Source organism: Thalassophryne amazonica, chromosome 14, assembly GCF_902500255.1.
Source record: "Thalassophryne amazonica chromosome 14, fThaAma1.1, whole genome shotgun sequence".
NCBI classification, from domain to species: Eukaryota; Metazoa; Chordata; class Actinopteri; order Batrachoidiformes; family Batrachoididae; genus Thalassophryne; species Thalassophryne amazonica.
The window spans coordinates 63923035-63943375 of record NC_047116.1 but is presented as its reverse complement, the minus strand read 5'-3'; the positions used below and the strand labels follow the sequence as shown (position 1 = coordinate 63943375).

Below are 20341 nucleotides of genomic sequence, written 5' to 3'. Positions count from 1 at the left end.
ACATGCCTGTTATGCCAGGATGTCAGCCGTATCAACATTTGTAGTACAGTACCACCTCTTCCAGCTACTTACAGACTTCACTGACTTAAGCTGGGCATACACTGTACGATATTTTCAATCGTTGTACTTGGCTCCAGCTTAAACTGTGCGACAAAACCGCAGGGTTTAAAAGTTCAGAGTGCACGATTCATGGTCTCACACTGTACACCAGCCTTAGGTGGTGTCCTGGTGAGTTAACAATACCGTTCTTGTTTTAACTAAGGCTGGGTTTACACTGCAATTTTTGGCAGTTTTTCAGCCGATTTTTCACTTGTGCGAGAATTTTTTGGATCGCGCCGAGTTTCAGCTTAATCGTGCGTCCTGCGTCGTGCAGTCTACATGGAGTAACGAGCTGCGTTTAACATCTCACGACCACCTCCCGATGGGGAATCATATGGTCAGATAAAAATCAAACCTGTTTGATATTTTGGTCGGCCTTCGAGACTCGTGAGGCTACAAGCGTCTACGCGCTGATTCCCTCGCGCACTGTCCATGAGCAAATACCGGAGAGAGCAAACAGTAAAGTCTTGTGTTTTTTTTTATTGTGTTCCCTCGCAATAACCTAATATCATATTAAAATTCATGCCTATCAGCACACACAGTGAGTGGAATCAGGTGGTGGGAGACTGAACGTATATGCGCACACACACACACACACAGCAGACAACAACAGGATTTACGACAGATGAGCACAGCTGACTCCGTATGAAATATTGTTTATTTATACAACAGTGTAAGTAGCAACACCTGTTATGAATGTTTATGTTTTCTTTCTTCCCGTCCTCTCATGAACCATGTTGCTGTCTGCTGTGTGTGCACGCATATGCGCTCAGTCTCCCCACCTGATTTCACTCACTGTGTGCGCTGATAGGCATGAAATACATTTTTTTAAAAAAAGCTTCTGTTACGTTTTGCTTTCCGACGTGTGTTTTTTGAATGTACAATGTGAACAGTCAGATCGGATCAGAGCATCAGGCCGTACAGCGTGAAACCATGAATCGTGCGCTCTGAACTTAAACCCTGTGGTTTTGTTGCACAGTTTGAGCTGGAGCCAAGTACAACGATTGAAAATATCATACAGTGTATGCCCAGCTTAACTAACTTTTACTTTCTATTATAAGCCACTCAATTTTCACAGTAAGTCATAAATGCCACAGCAGAACTCTTATTATCTCTGTGCGCTGGCGGTTTGTGGGCCAGTTGGATATGAAACTCCCGGGCTGAAAAATGTTCCCAGCACGCCCCTGCGTCTGCCTGTCTGTCCGTCTGTATGTGCTCAGCATAAGTCCAGCCCTAATACTGCCAAGGTCTTCAAATTCACAGAGAGCATTCTTGGGACACAGACCTTGGAGCAATTCAAATATCGCTGACCTTGACTTATTCTAAGGGGTCACAAGGTCACATTCTTTCTACACACTCTTTCATTGATTACATGCTCATATGGCTGATGATATTTTAGCATTGCATTATATTTCAATTTTAATACAATTTTTGCTATTTCTCCTTCACTTTCTTTCACATTGCTCTGTAATTTTTTTAGACTTTGACTTTGTCTTTTTGCATATATATGTATACAAGGTCTATTAGATAAGAAACCGACACTTTTATTTTTTTTTAACTATATGGATTTGAATGACGTGCGATTCCACCAATCATGCTTGAACCCTCGTGTGCATGCATGAGTTTTTTCACGCGTGTCGGTGACGTCATTTCCCTGTGGGCAGGCCTTGAGTGAGATGTGGTCCCGCCCTCTCGGCTGAATTCCTTCGTTTCACACGCTGCTCGAGACGGTGCGCGTTGCTTTATCAAAATTTTTTCTGGACCTGTGAGAAATTCGAGAAATTTAGCTGGTTTTCGGTGAAAAGTTTAACGGCTGATGAGAGATGGGGTGTTTCTGTCGCTGTAAGGACTTCCCACGGAGCGGGACGTCGCACAGTGCTTCCAGGTGCCATCGTCGGCCTGTTTCGAGCTGAAAACATCCTAATTTAAGGCTTAATTCACCCAGGACGTCGTGAGAGAACAGAGAAGATTCAGAAGAGGCCGGCATGAGGACTTTATGCGGACATTCCACTGTTTAAGGACATTTTTTAATGAAAGACGTGCGCGCAAATTCGTCGAGTCGTTTCCGTGACGATTCTGAGAATCTGTGCGCCGCGACAGGAAAAACACCTCGGTGTTGAAAACCATTTGTAAAATTCAGGTGGCTTTTGATGGCTTTCAACAAGTGAGTAACTGAGAAATTGTTTAACAGCTTGGGCATGTTCCAACTTGCCCGTTAAGGTTTCCAACGGAGGTGTTTTTCCTGTTGCGACCCCCCACGGTCGAGTCCGGCCCGACATGCAACTCTGCCCGCACGTTCTTTCATTGCAAAATGTCCGTTAACAATGGAATGTCCGAATAAACTCCTCATGCCGACTTCTTCTGAAAGTTCTCTGTTCTCTGACGACTTACTGGGTCAACAGAGCCTGAAATGTGGAAGTTTTCAACTTGAAACGGCGAGACGCTGCCGCCTCGAAGCACAGATCGCCGTCAGGCGCCGTGGGCCGTCCTTAAAGTGACACTACCAGACCAAAATCTCTCATCAGCCATTAAAATTTTTACCGAAAACCAGCTGAATTTATTGAATGGTGTCCACTCAGTTGTGCCTTACAGTTTTGAAAAAAATTTTATCAAACAAAGCAACAGTCTCTGAGCCATTCCTAAACAATGAAAAAATCGACAAGAGGGTGGGCCACTCCTCACTCAAAGACTGCCCACAGGCGAATGACATAACCGACAGGCGTGAAAAAACTCTTGCATGCCCACGAGGGTTCAAGCATGTCTGATGTAATCACACGTGATTCAAATCCATATGGTTTTTGAAAAAAAATAATAAGGTCGGATACTTTTCTAATAGACCTTGTATATATATATATATATATATATATATATATATATATATATATATATATATATATATATATATATATATATATATATATATATATATGACCTTTTAAAATATCAATTGGAAATGTAATATTTCTATTATTCCACAAATTATTGGCGTGACAACCAAAGTGCAGGGTGCAACTACCAAAACATTAAACATTAAGGGACACACAATATCAAATTCTAACAATTATTCAGACCAAACCACTACAAAAAAACATCAGTATATCTTTCCTGAGGTCACATAAATTACACCGTTGTATCTTGTGGAAAACATTTAAACCCCCTCTGTTCCCTGACCATTTATTCTTCATATGGAAAACCATTCACAGTAGAAATCAGTGGCTTTTAATTAACCCAATGTAAGAATCTCAGTGATCTCTATCTTAGACAGTTTGTCTTCATGCTAAGCTCTGGCAGTGACTCAAACAAAGATGGTCAAAGTAATTGAGCCGAATGAGCATAAAGCTCCCAGACACCAACTCTAACAAGATGTGAGACAGGAGGCCTAGCAGGTGTTCTGTTCCTCTTCCAGTGACCCAAATGCCTGGGCTTCAGTCCCATGGTCCAGGATTATACTCCAGAGAATGACTGTATTATTAGAACTATCTTGCAAATGAACCACATTAAAGAAATATCACTGTGGCAAGTGTACTAGGAGTGGCAGTTGCCAAAAATTAACAAGCCACCATTTATTTATTTATTACAATTATTTTATTTGTTTTTGAATTTTTTTTCTTTCCGTGGCTCTAAAGGTGTTCATATTAAACATGGAAACTAAATTAATCTGTAAATCCTTAAGACATCACTTGCATGATTACACCAGTTTGTGTAAAAGTGTACAAGTCTTCTACGTGGATAACTGCACCTTCATGAATACAAAATGTGGTCCAAAAACTGAAAGAGCTATAATTAATATAACATTAGCCAAAACTGTAAATAAAAACACAATAAATAACAACAGATGGAGAGCACTGGGAAAAGCACATAAATACAAGCTGGACACAGAGCAAGGAAAGTGAGATCAGTGAGTGTCGATTGAAGTGACATTTGCCACCACATGGCCAAGTCAAAGCAGTTACATCCTGTGATACCTTCAGATCACTCCCATTGAGGCGCATTCTGTTGATCTTGCGTCCACTTGGCCTGGTTGAATCCACCCAATATATAAATTCTTTCTTGTAGTCAAAGTCTATGTGGATGATATTGTTGAGACCCTGTGGATGGCAGAGAGAGAGAGAGAGAGAAAAAACATGTTTATTACAAGCAAAGGTACCTGTCTTTGGCTGTGTGGTGAGTAGTGCCAAAATTTAAGTGTTTTCTCATGAAAAACCAAATAAAACCAAGAAATGAGCACAGCAATGTGATTATTCATAGCCTAAGACAAACTGCAACACTCACTGCATTCAATCTTCTAAAAGTGCTGTGTGATTATGCTACAACTACCAAACTTCTGCTGTCTCCTAATAGTGTGTAAATATTTGTTTGTTTTAATTATTTTATTTTTCAGTTTATTATCTTAAGTTGAGAATTGTATTGACTAAGAACAATTAATGCTGTGATTTCACACAGTCCAATACAGCAGGGTGATTGCAATCCACCAATAAACACAAAGAAGAAGGGTTAATTTTATTTATTCATAAGTATTAAGCATTTTCAAACTGTGGTTGATGACTGGACTTTAAGTTAAGTGCCTTAAAGCAGTGATTCATGATGTATTTAATCGTCAATGTGTTGTGAAAACAGTGTCATTTTCTAGAAGTCGCAAGCATCACATAACGTGATGTTAGCTGCTAATGTTGAATGAATGGCTCTTTGTAAGGTTTTTATAAATATGGTTTGTCATGTGGTTAATTGGGCTTCTTCTTTGAGGGCAGGCACTAAAGTGGCAAAATATGACACATATGATGTAATTTCTCTACTTCCGGGGAGAGAAACATGACACTTTCTCAGAGTTTTTGGGCAAATTATACACAAACAAAGTGAAAATGCAAAGAAAAAGTGATGATGTGGTGGAAAGTGGACATGTGTTCCGGTTTGTTTATGACCTCAAATGTGTCAAGGTGATGGTGTAGGGGAGAGAACGCAGCTACTCTGGTTAGCTATGTAGGCTAACACTTCCAACACAACCACTCCCCTTTCACTTGAAAAACAAAACAAAACAAACAAACAAAAAAAAAAAAAAAAGTTTTTGTGACTTCTTCGGTGATTGTAGCCAAAAACAATACAGTACACCATTTTCCCATTAGAGCTGATGCTGTTTGTGGGAATAGACTAATCCCCAGGAGGAGTGTGGGAGTGTCAGCTCAAACCATTCAGATGATCGGGGTTTCAGCAGAAACCATTTTAAACCAACACGTCTTAAACTGGCAGGTCTGCTAGGTGACAGCGAGTATGCTTTTAAGTTTACCAAGCCGGGCTGAATGGTTTGTGCCGAAATTCCCACACTCCACCCGAGGATTCTCTGCCGTGTTCGTGCCAGCTGTCCAAACATGTGGTCAAATAACGCGATACCACGTAGGGGTTCAAATGAGACTGTGCTGCCCTATTGGCCAAACAGATCATCTAAGAGGTGTGTGCTGTAGTGTTTCCATCAAGTAAGGTGGTAGCTTACTCACACAGAAAGTCAGTATATTGGGAGACACTGCGGACACAAACACATGGACACATACACATATACTACAACCCCTGGCAAAAATTATGGAATCACCGGTCTCGGAGGATGTTCATTCAGTTGTTTAATTTTGTAGAAAAAAAAGCAGATCACAGACATGACACAAAATTAAAGTCATTTCAAATGGCAACTTTGTGGCTTTAAGAAACACTATAAGAAATCAGGAAAAAAAAATGTGGCAGTCAGTAATGGTTACTTTTTTAGACCAAGCAGAGGGAAAAAAATATGGACTCACTCAATTCTGAGGAATAAATTATGGAATCACCCTGTAAATTTTCATCCCCAAAACTAACACCTGCATCAAATCAGATCTGCTCGTTAGTCTGCATCTAAAAAGGAGTGATCACACCTTGGAGAGCTGTTGCACCAAGTGGACTGACATGAATCATGGCTCCAACACGAGAGATGTCAATTGAAACAAAGGAGAGGATTATCAAACTCTTAAAAGAGGGTAAATCATCACGCAATGTTGCAAAAGATGTTGGTTGTTCACAGTCAGCTGTGTCTAAACTTTGGACCAAATACAAACAACATGGGAAGGTTGTTAAAGGCAAACATACTGGTAGACCAAGAAAGACATCAAAGCGTCAAGACAGAAAACTTAAAGCAATATGTCTCAAAAATCGAAAATGCACAACAAAACAAATGAGGAATGAATGGGAGGAAACTGGAGTGAACGTCTGTGACCGAACTGTAAGAAACCGCCTAAAGGAAATGGGATTTACATACAGAAAAGCTAAACGAAAGCCATCATTAACACCTAAACAGAAAAAAACAAGGTTACAATGGGCTAAGGAAAAGCAATCGTGGACTGTGGATGACTGGATGAAAGTCATATTCAGTGATGAATCTCGAATCTGCATTGGGCAAGGTGATGATGCTGGAACTTTTGTTTGGTGCCGTTCCAATGAGATTTATAAAGATGACTGCCTGAAGAGAACATGTAAATTTCCACAGTCATTGATGATATGGGGCTGCGTGTCAGGTAAAGGCACTGGGGAGATGGCTGTCATTACATCATCAATAAATGCACAAGTTTACGTTGATATTTTGAACACTTTTCTTATCCCATCAATTGAAAGGATGTTTGGGGATGATGAAATCATTTTTCAAGATGATAATGCATCTTGCCATAGAGCAAAAACTGTGAAAACATTCCTTGCAAAAAGACACATAGGGTCAATGTCATGGCCTGCAAATAGTCCGGATCTTAATCCAATTGAAAATCTTTGGTGGAAGTTAAAGAAAATGGTCCATGACAAGGCTCCAACCTGCAAAGCTGATCTGGCAACAACAATCAGAGAAAGTTGGAGCCAGATTGATGAAGACTACTGTTTGTCACTCATTAAGTCCATGTCTCAGAGACTGCAAGCTGTTATAAAAGCCAGAGGTGGTGCAACAAAATACTAGTGATGTGTTGGAGCGTTCTTTTGTTTTTCATGATTCCATAATTTCTTCCTCAGAATTGAGTGATTCCATATTTTTTTCCTCTGCTTGGTCTAAAAAAGTAACCCTTACTGACTGCCACAATTTTTTTCCTGATTTCTTATAGTGTTTCTTAAAGCCAGAAAGTTGCCATTTGAAATGACTTTAGTTTTGTGTCATGTCTGTGATCTGCTTTTTTTCTACAAAATTAAACAACTGAATGAACATCCTCCGAGGCCGGTGATTCCATAATTTTTGCCAGGGGTTGTAGGACCCCAGAACCACAGAGCCACAGGCATAAGGTTGTTTATGGTCTAGATGGTCCAAGGTCACAGTATATCCACTTGATTTGAGTCATGTGTTTTCTCAGGTTTCAGTAATTAAAGAACCACCCCCATTTTGTCATTGTATTCTTCATCACATGATATAAGTAAATGTAAATGTATCTGGTTAGTCAGTGTCTTAGGCCTTGTCTACATGGATACAAAAAAGATCTTTGTTTTGAAATAGGATTCCTCAATTTCAGTTTCAATTTATTTTCATTTATATAGCGCCAGATCACAACAGAGTTGCCTAAAAGCACTTCACACAGGTAAGGTCTAACCTTACCAACCCCCAGAGCAACCGTGGTATTCCTCAAACAAAATGTTTCAAGATTTGTCTGCAACCACCCTAAAACGCTAAAATTCACCAATAAAGCTGCAGTATACATACATGCTTGGCCTATAGGTTGCACTGTATATTGTGTGAGTGTGCATGTGCGTGTACCAGCTAAAAATGAGATGACTATTAAATGATTAATTTTCAACACTTCAATTTGGATCAATCTTGTACACGCACACACACAATCATGCACACACACTCTTCTCTCTTATTAAAGTGGTTGGTGTTAATTCATTAGAAAAATGACCATAATTAACACCTTTCACTGAACTTTCTATGGCTGGAAAGTAGCACAGCTGTGAAAATAAAGTTGTTTTTGTTTTTTTGTTTTTTTTTTAAACCATGCACTGTTGTCTAGTTCGGAAAGCTCACTGCTGTAAAACATGGTATTATACAAAGACCAAATCACAACACAGAAAACAAGATGGATTTTACAAAGACCAGAGCACCACAAGTAAAAAACAGTGGATTTTACAAAGACTAGAACACCACACAGAAAAACCAATGGATTTTACAATGACTGGAGCACCACAAGGAATAAAAAACAATGGATTTTACAAAGACCAGAACACCACACAGAAAAACCAATGGATTTTACAATGACTGGAGCACCACAAGGAATAAAAAACAATGGATTTTACAAAGACCAGAACACCACACCGAAATACCAATGGATTTTACAATGACTGGAGCACCACAAGGAATAAAAAACAGTGGATTTTACAAAGACCAGAACACCACACAGAAAAACCAATGGATTTTACAATGACTGGAGCACCACAAGGAATAAAAAACAATGGATTTTACAAAGACCAGAACACCACACAGAAAAACCAATGGATTTTACAATGACTGGAGCACCACAAGGAATAAAAAACAATGGATTTTACAAAGACCAGAACACCACACCGAAATACCAATGGATTTTACAATGACTGGAGCACCACAAGGAATAAAAAACAGTGGATTTTACAAAGACTAGAACACCACACAGAAAAAACCAATGGATTTTACAATGACTGGAGCACCACAAGGAATAAAAAACAATGGATTTTACAAAGACCAGAACACCACACAGAAAAACCAATGGATTTTACAATGACTGGAGCACCACAAGGAATAAAAAACAATGGATTTTACAAAGACCAGAACACCACACAGAAAAACCAATGGATTTTACAATGACTGGAGCACCACAAGGAATAAAAAACAATGGATTTTACAAAGACCAGAACACCACACCGAAATACCAATGGATTTTACAATGACTGGAGCACCACAAGGAATAAAAAACAGTGGATTTTACAAAGACCAGAACACCACACAGAAAAACCAATGGATTTTACAATGACTGGAGCACCACAAGGAATAAAAAACAATGGATTTTACAAAGACCAGAACACCACACAGAAAAACCAATGGATTTTACAATGACTGGAGCACCACAAGGAATAAAAAACAATGGATTTTACAAAGACCAGAACACCACACCGAAATACCAATGGATTTTACAATGACTGGAGCACCACAAGGAATAAAAAACAGTGGATTTTACAAAGACCAGAACACCACACAGAAAAACCAATGGATTTTACAATGACTGGAGCACCACTAGGAAGAAAAAACAATGGATTTTACAAAGACCAGAACACCACACCGAAATACAATGGATTTTACAATGACTGGAGCACCACAAGGAATAAAAAACAGTGGATTTTACAAAGACCAGAACACCACACAGAAAAACCAATGGATTTTACAATGACTGGAGCAGCACAAGGAATAAAAAACAATGGATTTTACAAAGACCAGAACACCACACCGAAATACCAATGGATTTTACAATGACTGGAGAACCACAAGGAATAAAAAACAATGGATTTTACAAAGACCAGAACACCACACCGAAATACCAATGGATTTTACGACTGGAGCACCACAAGGAATAAAAAACAGTGGATTTTACAAAGACCAGAACACCACACAGAAAAACCAATGGATTTTACAATGACTGGAGCACCACAAGGAATAAAAAACAATGGATTTTACAAAGACCAGAACACCACACCGAAATACCAATGGATTTTACAATGACTGGAGCACCACAAGGAATAAAAAACAGTGGATTTTACAAAGACCAGTACACCACACAGAAAAAACAATGGATTTTACAATGACTGGAGCACCACAAGGAATAAAAAACAGTGGATTTTACAAAGACCAGAACACCACACAGAAAAACCAATGGATTTTACAATGACTGGAGCACCACAAGGAATAAAAAACAATGGATTTTACAAAGACCAGAACACCACACCGAAATACCAATGGATTTTACGACTGGAGCACCACAAGGAATAAAAAACAGTGGATTTTACAAAGACCAGTACACCACACAGAAAAAACAATGGATTTTACAATGACTGGAGCACCACAAGGAATAAAAAACAATGGATTTTACAAAGACTGAGGCCCCAAATGGGGAAAATAAAAAACAATGGATTGTACAAAGACCAGAGTACTATATGGAAAAACAATAGATTTTACAAAGACGGGAGGAAAAACAACAACAACAAAAAAAAACAGAACACTAGATTTTACAAAGATCAAAGTCCCAAATGGAAAAAAAAAACAATGGATTTTACAAACATCAAAGCACCACACACACACACACACACACACACACACAAAAAAAACAATGGATTTTACAAACATCAAAGCCCCAAACGAAAAAAAAAAAAACAATGGATTTTACAAAGACCGAAGCCCCAAACAGAAAAAAAAAACAATGGATTTTACAAAGACCAAAGTACCACACAGAAAAAGAAAAAAGAAAACTGATGGCGAGTCCACATAAACTTTAATGTACCTATTAATATATTAACAGATTCCACAAGAGGTGTTTCTGTTTGGTAGTGCCAGGTTCACGGCAATTTAAAAAAAAGTACCTGATAAAAAAAAACTGGTGCACTGTACAGGAATGTGGAAAAAATAATTCATTTAATTTTGTTTTGTGATTAGTCATGAGCCGCTGTGGTTAGACAGGTACGTGGTGTAATGACATAATCCTTTCAGAAACTTTCAGTATTGCTTGTGTACACACACATGCAAATCCACCATTTTCAGGACCCTTTATCAAATACTATCATTTTCAGCCGCCCAAAATGCCATTTACTGTATATGTGGATGAAACACCAAAACAATACAAAACATATGTAGATACAATTAAATCTGTTCCTGTGGGGATGGGGCCTCAAATATATGGACACTGCTACCATTGTTATTGTGGATGAGATTTTCCATTGTGGCAGATTTCAATCGCTAATGTAATATGTTCTTTGATTTTAAAAATGCTAATTCCAATATTAGGAATGAGTTGTTTAAGAAATATTGTACTTCTTTTTATGGTAATCAGATCCTTCCTTTATACTCTAATGAAGTTGAAAATCTGTATTGTGCTGGGAGGAAGGCGTTACATAAAGTCTGGTGTGTTCCATATGCTACACATTGCAACATTTTGCCATATCTTGCAAATTGTATGAATATTAAGCTTTTGTTAGCAAAACATTGCATCAAGTTTATTGATAAAATTCTTAAGAGTGATAACAATGTTGTCAGTACCATTAGTAATATGGGTCTTTCAGGTTCCCACTCTATAATTGGTGCTAATATGAGCCATCTCTCTTAAATTTGAATGTGATATTAATAATGTTTCTGCCTTTTGGCAACAACATTTTGATGAGGATGTTTTTAGACTCTTTCAATATATTGAAAGAGCTGTGTACTATGAGAGACAGCTGTCAAGATAATTTGCTCAGTCAGCAAGAATGTACTGCTATTATTACCCATCTATGTACAGGGTAACAGCCTGGTGTGTTCATGTTATTCTTATTTCTATTATATTTGTTTTTACTTGTTTTATTTTTATAGTACTGCTTTTTGTTTAAAGGCTTGTGAATAAAGAAATACAGACAGAGAAACAATGAGCTAATGGGCAGCATCCTGAGAGATATTTTCAGAACATTCAAATTCTTTCCAGGCAAATGCATGACCAGAAGTCAGGCATGGAGGCTGTAACAAAGAAAAATGGGATACTTCATCGCTTGCTGCATTTGGAAGCCATGTTTGCTGTTTAACACTGAGTTATACAGTGCAACGTGGTATCAAAGAAACATCTCTGTTGTGGAGAGTGGAAAGTGCATTAGCCACTTTGGCACGATTGTCCTCTCTGTTGCTAGGCAGCACAGTCAGTCATTGGCAACACCATACATGTGAAAGCAGTACAAGCAATACTTTTTTTTTTCATTGACACTGAGCTATAATGTGAACTGAATAGAAAATATATATGCCCTTTGTCACGCAAATCCAGATGTACATGGAGAAGAAGCTAATATGTGGGAAAACAGAAGAGCTCTTGAAACAATAGGCAAATCTTTTTCATCTTCACTTCTAGTCATGATCCTAGTGTATTCTGATTAAATGTTTTTCTCTGGCAGTGACTGACTTCAAATATATGATGTATGGATGTCCAGAATGTGATGGGTGTGAGCTCAAATCCCTTGTTGATGTGTGCACAGAACATGTTTATGCAGCAGCAGTGCTAATCAAATTTCTATTGCTGAATTATATTTAATTCATAAACACACCAAGTAGGCAATCACAGATAATAACATTGAAAAGGCGTATGATTACCAAGTCTAACTGAAAATTAAACCAATTCAGTCAGATTGCGTACTTCAGTAAGTACTTCAAATATCTACAATAAGATATGGTATCAGAGATGTGTTTGCACAAAAAGCAAAACTAACTTCTCAATATTGCACTGGGAATGTCACTTTGTCTTTCATTTTCACCGTAGACTCCATGACTTCATATAAAAAGAACAGATAGACATTCAAAGGTCAGTGATCCTATCGCATAGCATGAGTATGATAGATCAGAAGGACAGATCTGGAAGCATAGTTTTGTCACCCTCAGTACCCGATGCCTTTGAGAAAAATACATTTCAGTTTCTGTTGTAGTAAAGCCACTGACTGGCTAGTAGTTAAGACCATAGGTTGTTTATGTACTGGAGAAATCATCTGTGATGTCACCCATAGGCTTTCTGAAGAGATGGACCGAAACTCAAATGTTGCAGTTCTAAATGCCATCAGTTTGACCTAACTACAAAGAGGTGGCGCAAAGGCAATGTCAGCATGAACTGGGTGGTATGAATGAAGCCCAAACCCGTCTCTCCATGTCTGTTGTGGCTGGCGTGCCTGGCTGGCTTTTGTTGGTCTTCTGTTTCTATCTTTTGGTTTTCCTTCCAGGTGGTGCGCATTTGGGACTGAGTGGCTGTGTGGCTGAGTTATCAGGACCTCACCCTGATCACCTGCGGCTCGTCAGGACTCACAGCTGTGGTGCATCTACATGGATTGGAACATGGTGGCATTTAAGTCTGGAGTACACAGTGTGTATTTGCCAGAGACTCGACCTTGTGACCAGACGGGTGAGATCGTCGTCTCGAGAGCCATCTCATCATCAGTGGATGCAGAGAATGTCCAGGTTTGATGCATGGTCTGTGAAAGAGGAGGGGGTGAGGTCTCACGCTCGTCAGCGCACTTCCTGAGGTACGTCAGGTTTTGTGACTAACATTTGTACAGTCAGTAAATGTGGTGTCCCTCACACCTTATTATATTGAGCTGTTATGTTAGTCGTTTTAATCAGCTTCCACTGCAGTGAGTTTGTGAACAGGGTGTTCCATGCCTGCAGGGTGGGAAGCTGATTAGTAATTAAGCCAGGAAGTGTTTGCTGTTTGTACACCTTTGAGCGGTCTCTCTGTGTGTGGAGTGTGGACTCACATGATGATTTCTTCATTCACAGACTCGGTTTGTCGCGGCCACCTGGGGGGTGTCGGCGGGGTCCTTGGGTCCGAACTGGTTCTGGCTCCGGACCGTTAGTGCTGCTGGGAGCGCACCGTAATCCACCACGCCAGACCGCGCACTCTTTTGTTATATTTATCACATCACTGTTATGTTTATTAAACTCTGTTATCCTTTGTACCGTGCTCTGCTTATTTTATACTGGGTCCTTCAAACGCTGGTCGGTTCTCTGGGCTGCGTCCGACACATAACAGTAGTCTCTGGCCAAACATCATGGACCCAGTGGTAGCAGAGACGGTAACGCGCCGGGAAGGCGGCAGCAGACGTTCAGAAGTTATCCAGATCAGTTGCGGGTGCTCTCCGCCCGGATGGTGCGTGTTTGAGAACCCATTACTGAATACTGATTTGAGCTCTCTTGCAGCTGTGTTCCTGTGTTTGTTGCCTTATCCGAGGGTCGTGGTGGAGTGTGACTGGCGACGGCTTCGCGTCACACTTCGACCGGATAAGAGGTTTAAACGGGAGCTGCAAGAGTGTGTCTGTAATGGGTGAACGCGCACGGCGGAGCTCTGTGGCACGGGTCGCTGAGCTTCCTGTGTTACAGTTGTAGCCCCGTTTCCTCGGGTAAAGATAGCTACTGCGCCTGTTGTTTAGCTCCCGCGTTATTTAGTTGAATCACATTTTTGGTTGTGTGTTTACACGTTGCTGCGCACAGAAAAGCAGCATGAGTTGGGTTCTCTGTTACCAAAGGGGGTTTTTCATTTTTAGCACTTTGGCTCCCTCTGTTGGTAACTGAGTCACATTACTGTTAAGCTCTTAAGTTGGAACAGGTGTGTTCCATTTGTTTGAGCTTAATGGTATACGTCACTTATTAGTTTAGTGTTGGTTCATTTTTTGTGGGTTTTTGAGTTGGTTTTTGTGTGGGATTTTTTTTAACACTATTTAGTGTTCTGGGGTCGTAACCCTGCAGTCTGTTTAGAGCTTAAAAAGGACCCAAGCAACTTTATGTTAGTCTGTTAGTCTTTCTTTTTATTTCTTTTAGTTTCACCTCCCAGGGTTTGATGGGACAGTCCCCTGGGGGGTGATGGGGGGGTAATTGGGTTGTTTTTTCTTTTTCTTTTTTTTTTTTGTTTTGTTTTTTGTTGTGTCCTCTCTTCTCCTCTGACTCCAGCCGGGTGAGCCGTACGTGTCGGCGTTGCTGGAGTGGTGCAGTTTGGTTATGCTGGGCGTTTCCCAAGTAACCTCTGCACCTGGGAGGGGGGGGGGGGGGTTCGGAGTGTTGTTGTTTTTTTTTTTTTGTTGATTCCCTGTTCCACCTCCGGCTTCAGCGCGCCTTTGAGCCGTCTGCCATCGGCGTGGCTGAGGTTTGGGGCAGTGGGATATACCCGCAGCTGGTGGCTGGTTTGGAAGTCGGAGGAGTGGCGCCGTTTTGTGCCATCTGCCATAACCGCTGTTCCACTCCTCCCGGTTGGCTTCTGGGGTATAGTCACGGTTGGTGACGCTGGACGTGCTTCCAGTTTCCACTGCGCCAAGGGGGTGGGGTTGGGGTTGTTTTGTTTGTATGTTTTTTTTTTCTTTTTGTTTTTCCCCCCAGTTTCCACCCTCAGGGTGTGACTGTGGTGTCCTCTGGGGGGGAAAGGGCTGTGGGTCCATCTAGCCATAGACGGCCGGGGCTGGGTCCGTTGGTCATGAGGGGAGGCGTCTCCTGGGGTTGATGGAACGGTCCTCTGGGAGGCGCTGGGAGTCCCCGTGGGTGACCTTGGATTCCAGAGGGACCTCGGCTGTGGTTATTACTCCTGGAGCTGGCGGGATGTCCTCTGGGGGGTGTTGGTCCCTACATGTCGTCGGGGTGGGGGGGGTGTTAGCGTTCTTATTTGCAAGCTTAAGTTTGGGTAGTTTTTCTTTTCTCCTCTTCCCAGGGTTTGATGGGACGGTCCTCTGGGGAGGGGGGGTAGTTTGGTTGTTTGTGTTTGTCTTTTTTGTTTTATGACTAATCAGACTGTGAACATGGTTGGACAAAGGCTGACCGCACAGGTTTAAGAACTCCTGGCCACACCTGTGCTAATTGACTGACAGAAACAAAGGCAAAGATGCAGCCAGAGGAGAAGACATCAACCGTTCTGTTAAATGAAGATTCTGTTGGAAGATGTATGCAGATACGGTTTGCAGCCATGGTCCCTGGAGGGGGGTGTTTCTCCTGGGCCAGGTTTGTGTGGTCGCCGGGAGGCTTCCCGTGAGGGTGGGGTGCTGTTGTGGCTGGTGTGCCTGGCTGGCTTTTGTTGGTCTTCTGTTTCTGTCTTTTGGTTTTCTTTCCAGGTGGTGCGCATTTGGGACTGAGTGGCTGTGTGGCTGAGTTATCAGGACCTCACCCTGATCACCTGCGGCTCGTCAGGACTCACAGCTGTGGTGCATCTACATGGATTGGAACATGGTGGCATTTAAGTCTGGAGTACACAGTATGTATTTGCCAGAGACTCGACCTTGTGACCAGACGGGTGAGATCGTCGTCTCGAGAGCCATCTCATCATCAGTGGATGCAGAGAACGTCCAGGTTTGATGCATGGTCTGTGAAAGAGGAGGGGGTGAGGTCTCACGCTCGTCAGCACACTTCCTGAGGTACGTCAGGTTTTGTGACTAACATTTGTACAGTCAGTAAATGTGGTGTCCCTCACACCTTATTATATTGAGCTGTTATGTTAGTCGTTTTAATCAGCTTCCACTGCAGTGAGTTTGTGAACAGGGTGTTCCATGCCTGCAGGGTGGGAAGCTGATTAGTAATTAAGCCAGGAAGTGTTTGCTGTTTGTACACCTTTGAGCGGTCTCTCTGTGTGTGGAGTGTGGACTCACATGATGATTTCTTCATTCACAGACTCGGTTTGTCGCGGCCACCTGGGGGGTGTCGGCGGGGTCCTTGGGTCCGAACTGGTTCTGGCTCCGGACCGTTAGTGCTGCTGGGAGCGCACCGTAATCCACCATGCCAGACCGCGCACTCTTTTGTTATATTTATCACATCACTGTTATGTTTATTAAACTCTGTTATACTTTGTACCGTGCTCTGCTTATTTTATACTGGGTCCTTCAAACGCTGGTCGGTTCTCCGGGCTGCGTCCGACACATAACAATGTCTGACTTACTAAACAAGCTACAGCTTACAGGCTAACCTTGGTTTAGGTGTTTTGTTTTGTTTTGGGGTTTTTTTGTTTAGGTGTTTAGCTCCTTCAGCTTCTCCCTTGTTTCATTGGGGTCGCCACAGCAGACCCAAGGCAGATCTGTATGTTGATTTCATACACGTTTTAAGCCAGATGCCTTTCTAGACACAACTCCCCATTTCACGGAGAATGGTCTGGGCTGGTCTTGAAGCAGGACTGTTCCGCACTGTAAACAAGCACAATTAACTGCTTGCTTACAACCCCTGCCTTGGTCCAGGTGTTTAATTCGTGCATGTTTTTTTTTTCAAAGCGGGTGGTGGTTTTCCTAACCGGTGGCTTTGGTGCCTGTACTAAAATAACTATGACCAGCATACTGCCTCTGCAGAGACAAGCACTTGACATTTGATAATTAGTGCTAACTGTTTTAACATACAAATTAAATAATGCTAAAATTTAATTCAACGGAAATACTAGAACACAGACTTAATAGATGGTCCTTTAGTCCGAATAACTGCACAGCAAGCCACATGAACTAAGCTATTTGTAATAAAATACTCAGAAAGAACAAACATGGTTGCATCCAAATAAGCTAGCAGCCACTGCTAGCAGGGCCCTAAACTCAGCTTGCTGGCTCACAACTGCCAATCAGAGCAACCGTGCCACTAATTATTCATATTTTTGCTTAGACTGATGAGTTACAAAAATAAATCCCCCCCCCCCCAAGTTGTCATGAACAAGAATACTAACTAGCCACAGGGACCAAAACTGTTTTTTGTTTGTTTGTTTGTTTTTAGCAGGCTGTACACATGTATATTCTGTTGTAATGTTTGACATTTTAACATGAGGGTCAATGGGACTGACTCACTTTTTGAGACAACTTCAAATGGTTATTCAAAGAACTGTAAGATTTGGCACTACCATGTTGGCGTCAATTTCCATCACCAGTAGTAGGGGCTTGGTTCAGACTGTGGTTTATCTGGGGCATCTTCGGGTGTATGAAAACAGAAACAACAAAAAGCTAATGGACACCAAATATGAAGTCTTATCAGCACAGACTCGTGAGTTCATCCAGTTCTCTTTCATGCTCACATGACCCCACTGTCAGTCAGACAAAGCAGCTTCCCAAACAAGCTGCTGTCTCCCAGCGTAGGCACTGACAAAAGGTGTCAGATAATCTGACAGATCATCAACACCCTCTCGCACAGAACCCAGTGTTTCTGGGGAAACTTTCTCTAGACATCAGCTCAAGATAAAATCTGCATGTTCCTACTTTTTCTGTCTTTTCATTTTGTCTGCAAACTTATTAAATAATAAATCTAATAATGAATCACTGGCTTGTACCAGCTGATTAAAGCTTCATGAAGTTTGATTTTAAAAAAGGACAAGAGTATAATAGACACTGTTTTGAAAAAGGTTCATTAGCAGCATTGCTAATAAACCATTGGTCTCTTTTGTGAAAAAAAAAATACAAAAAAAAAAAAAACTTTTGGAAAAAAAAAATCAGTGAATGCAGACAGTCAGTGAAAACTGTTTTCTAACTAACTTTACTACTTTCCATTTTATGACTGTAACATGAAAGCCCCCATCACACAAAGCAAGAATGTGGAGGAACCAGCTCAACATGGCAAATATTGCCATAATCCGACATAGTCGGGAGGAAAAGAGGCATGGTCAGCCGTGTCAGAATGCATCCACAGTACCTCGTCCACACCTGCACGATGGCATCCGAAGCACATGTAGACAACAGGTAGATGACACAGACTGCTGCCAGATGGCCATAAAAGGCACTGCAGACTGCCAGATGTCCAAATGTCTGGATGGCAAACACAGCACCGGACTGGGAGCAAGCGCTGTGTACCTCACGCACACGTGGGGCTGCAATTATCACTCAGCTGTGTGTGTGTGTGTGTGTGTGTGTATGTATAACGCTGCATGGGCCACTAAGCACACATGCCACTGGACAGCTTCGCTAAACATTTGCTGGCAGTTGGCAGCTGTCCCCTGCGTCAGACGCAGTGCCTTTCCAGGAACGTTCTTTTTTCTTCTTTGTTAATTTCACTTAACCACAGGCTGCCGGTTTCAGCTCCACATTCACACCTGTGCTGTGAAACACTCCTGGTCCATTGTTGGAGGTGAGATTCATGTTTATTAATTCTGTAATGGCCTGACATAACAGTTCCATGTCATATCTCCTACAGATTTAGAAGACAATCATTTATTACAGCATGAGATCCATTCAGCGCCGAGCCTGATGCATTCAATGACACGTTCCTGTGCACCACAGAGAGGCACAGCTGCCCGTGTTATGATGGAGACAATAGTTCACATTATTTAAGTTGCCCATGGGAAGGAATGGACAAATAGCTGTACTGTAAGGTTTACTGTGGATATAACAGCCTGTTCAGATTTGCGGCAGCGTGCGCACAGTTGCACACAGAGCTTTCGGTTAGATAGTCGCTGTTTTGGAACTGAAATCCGACACTTTTCGGATGTGCGCCGATTCGTCATTCTGATGCTATTCTGCGTGATTCCAGCTATGTGTGACGGGGTATAATACTGGGATTTTTTTCAGTAAGACTCTCACGGCCAGATGCTTTCATCCCAACTCAACTCTTTTATTATTTCATGGATATACGGTTACTTTCACGTAAAGCTTTCAGAAGGCATGCTTTTAGAGGCAGTGTGGCCTCTAATTTAAGCCCTTTTCATGGATGTCATTTGGTCACAAAATGTTCTTGTCATTAATAGTGACAGAAGCATGTGAGCATCAAGCAGAATACTAGTGAAGCTGGTCCTCATTTTACTCGAAAGAACTCTAAAGACCCCGTGATCAAAGGCTGCAGTGCCTGCGATTGTGATCACAGACACGCGCTGACTCAGTGTGACACACGGTGTATTTAGTTTGTTTGCGCAATGTTCACATCATGATTGCATGCCACAGACTTTGTATATTACAATATTTCCTTTGTGCACCGTGAACAGGATACGTGTGTGTGCGTGTGTGTGTGTGTGGGGGGGGGGGGGGGCATTCTTATTGCTCAGAACGTAATCAGAATGCTATGAATGCAGCACGAATGCGGTACGACTGCCGTTCGACTGCTGTTCGAATATTCCCCAGTTCGAATGCAGCATAACAGTGGTGTGCATGCTCTCTACATTTGTGCTGGCAATGCAAATTTGGCCAATTTTGTTTAGATGCACATGAATGCTGTACGAGGAACTTGAATGCAGCTTGAATGCAGCACGAATTGCATAAATGTTGTTTGAATATCAATCCATACAGCATTCATGCTCATTCGTGCTTGAGTGTGATGGGGGTACAAACAAGGAGAAAATTTTGAGAAATTTAGAGAAGTTAAAGATAACTTTAGGAGTTGATCCTTATGAGCACAAAGAATGGCCACTTGATTTTTGAGCACCTACCGATGCTTACATTCCCCAACATTTTCTCATACCTTATTTGTGGTGTGAGTGCCTATACACACTAGCATGTCAAAAGATGGTTTACAAGGGTAGGCTGAAAAGTTCTAAGGCTCACCAAGAAGGAGAAATGCCATTTCAATGAAACTTGGCATGCATTAAGTTCAACTCTTCTGATGACT

At 41.5% G+C, this 20341-nt stretch overlaps 1 protein-coding gene across 1 annotated transcript in view; it reads right to left on the bottom strand.

The window, feature by feature from the left end:
• The window catches only part of lrp1bb (low density lipoprotein receptor-related protein 1Bb), a 1555752-nt gene that overhangs the window by 317212 nt on the left and 1218199 nt on the right, over positions 1-20341 (bottom strand). Inside the window, exon 58 of the mRNA XM_034186395.1 lies at positions 4065-4187. Within this exon, the coding sequence (XP_034042286.1) occupies positions 4065-4187 (123 nt within the window). The remainder of the gene's footprint in view (positions 1-4064; positions 4188-20341) is intronic.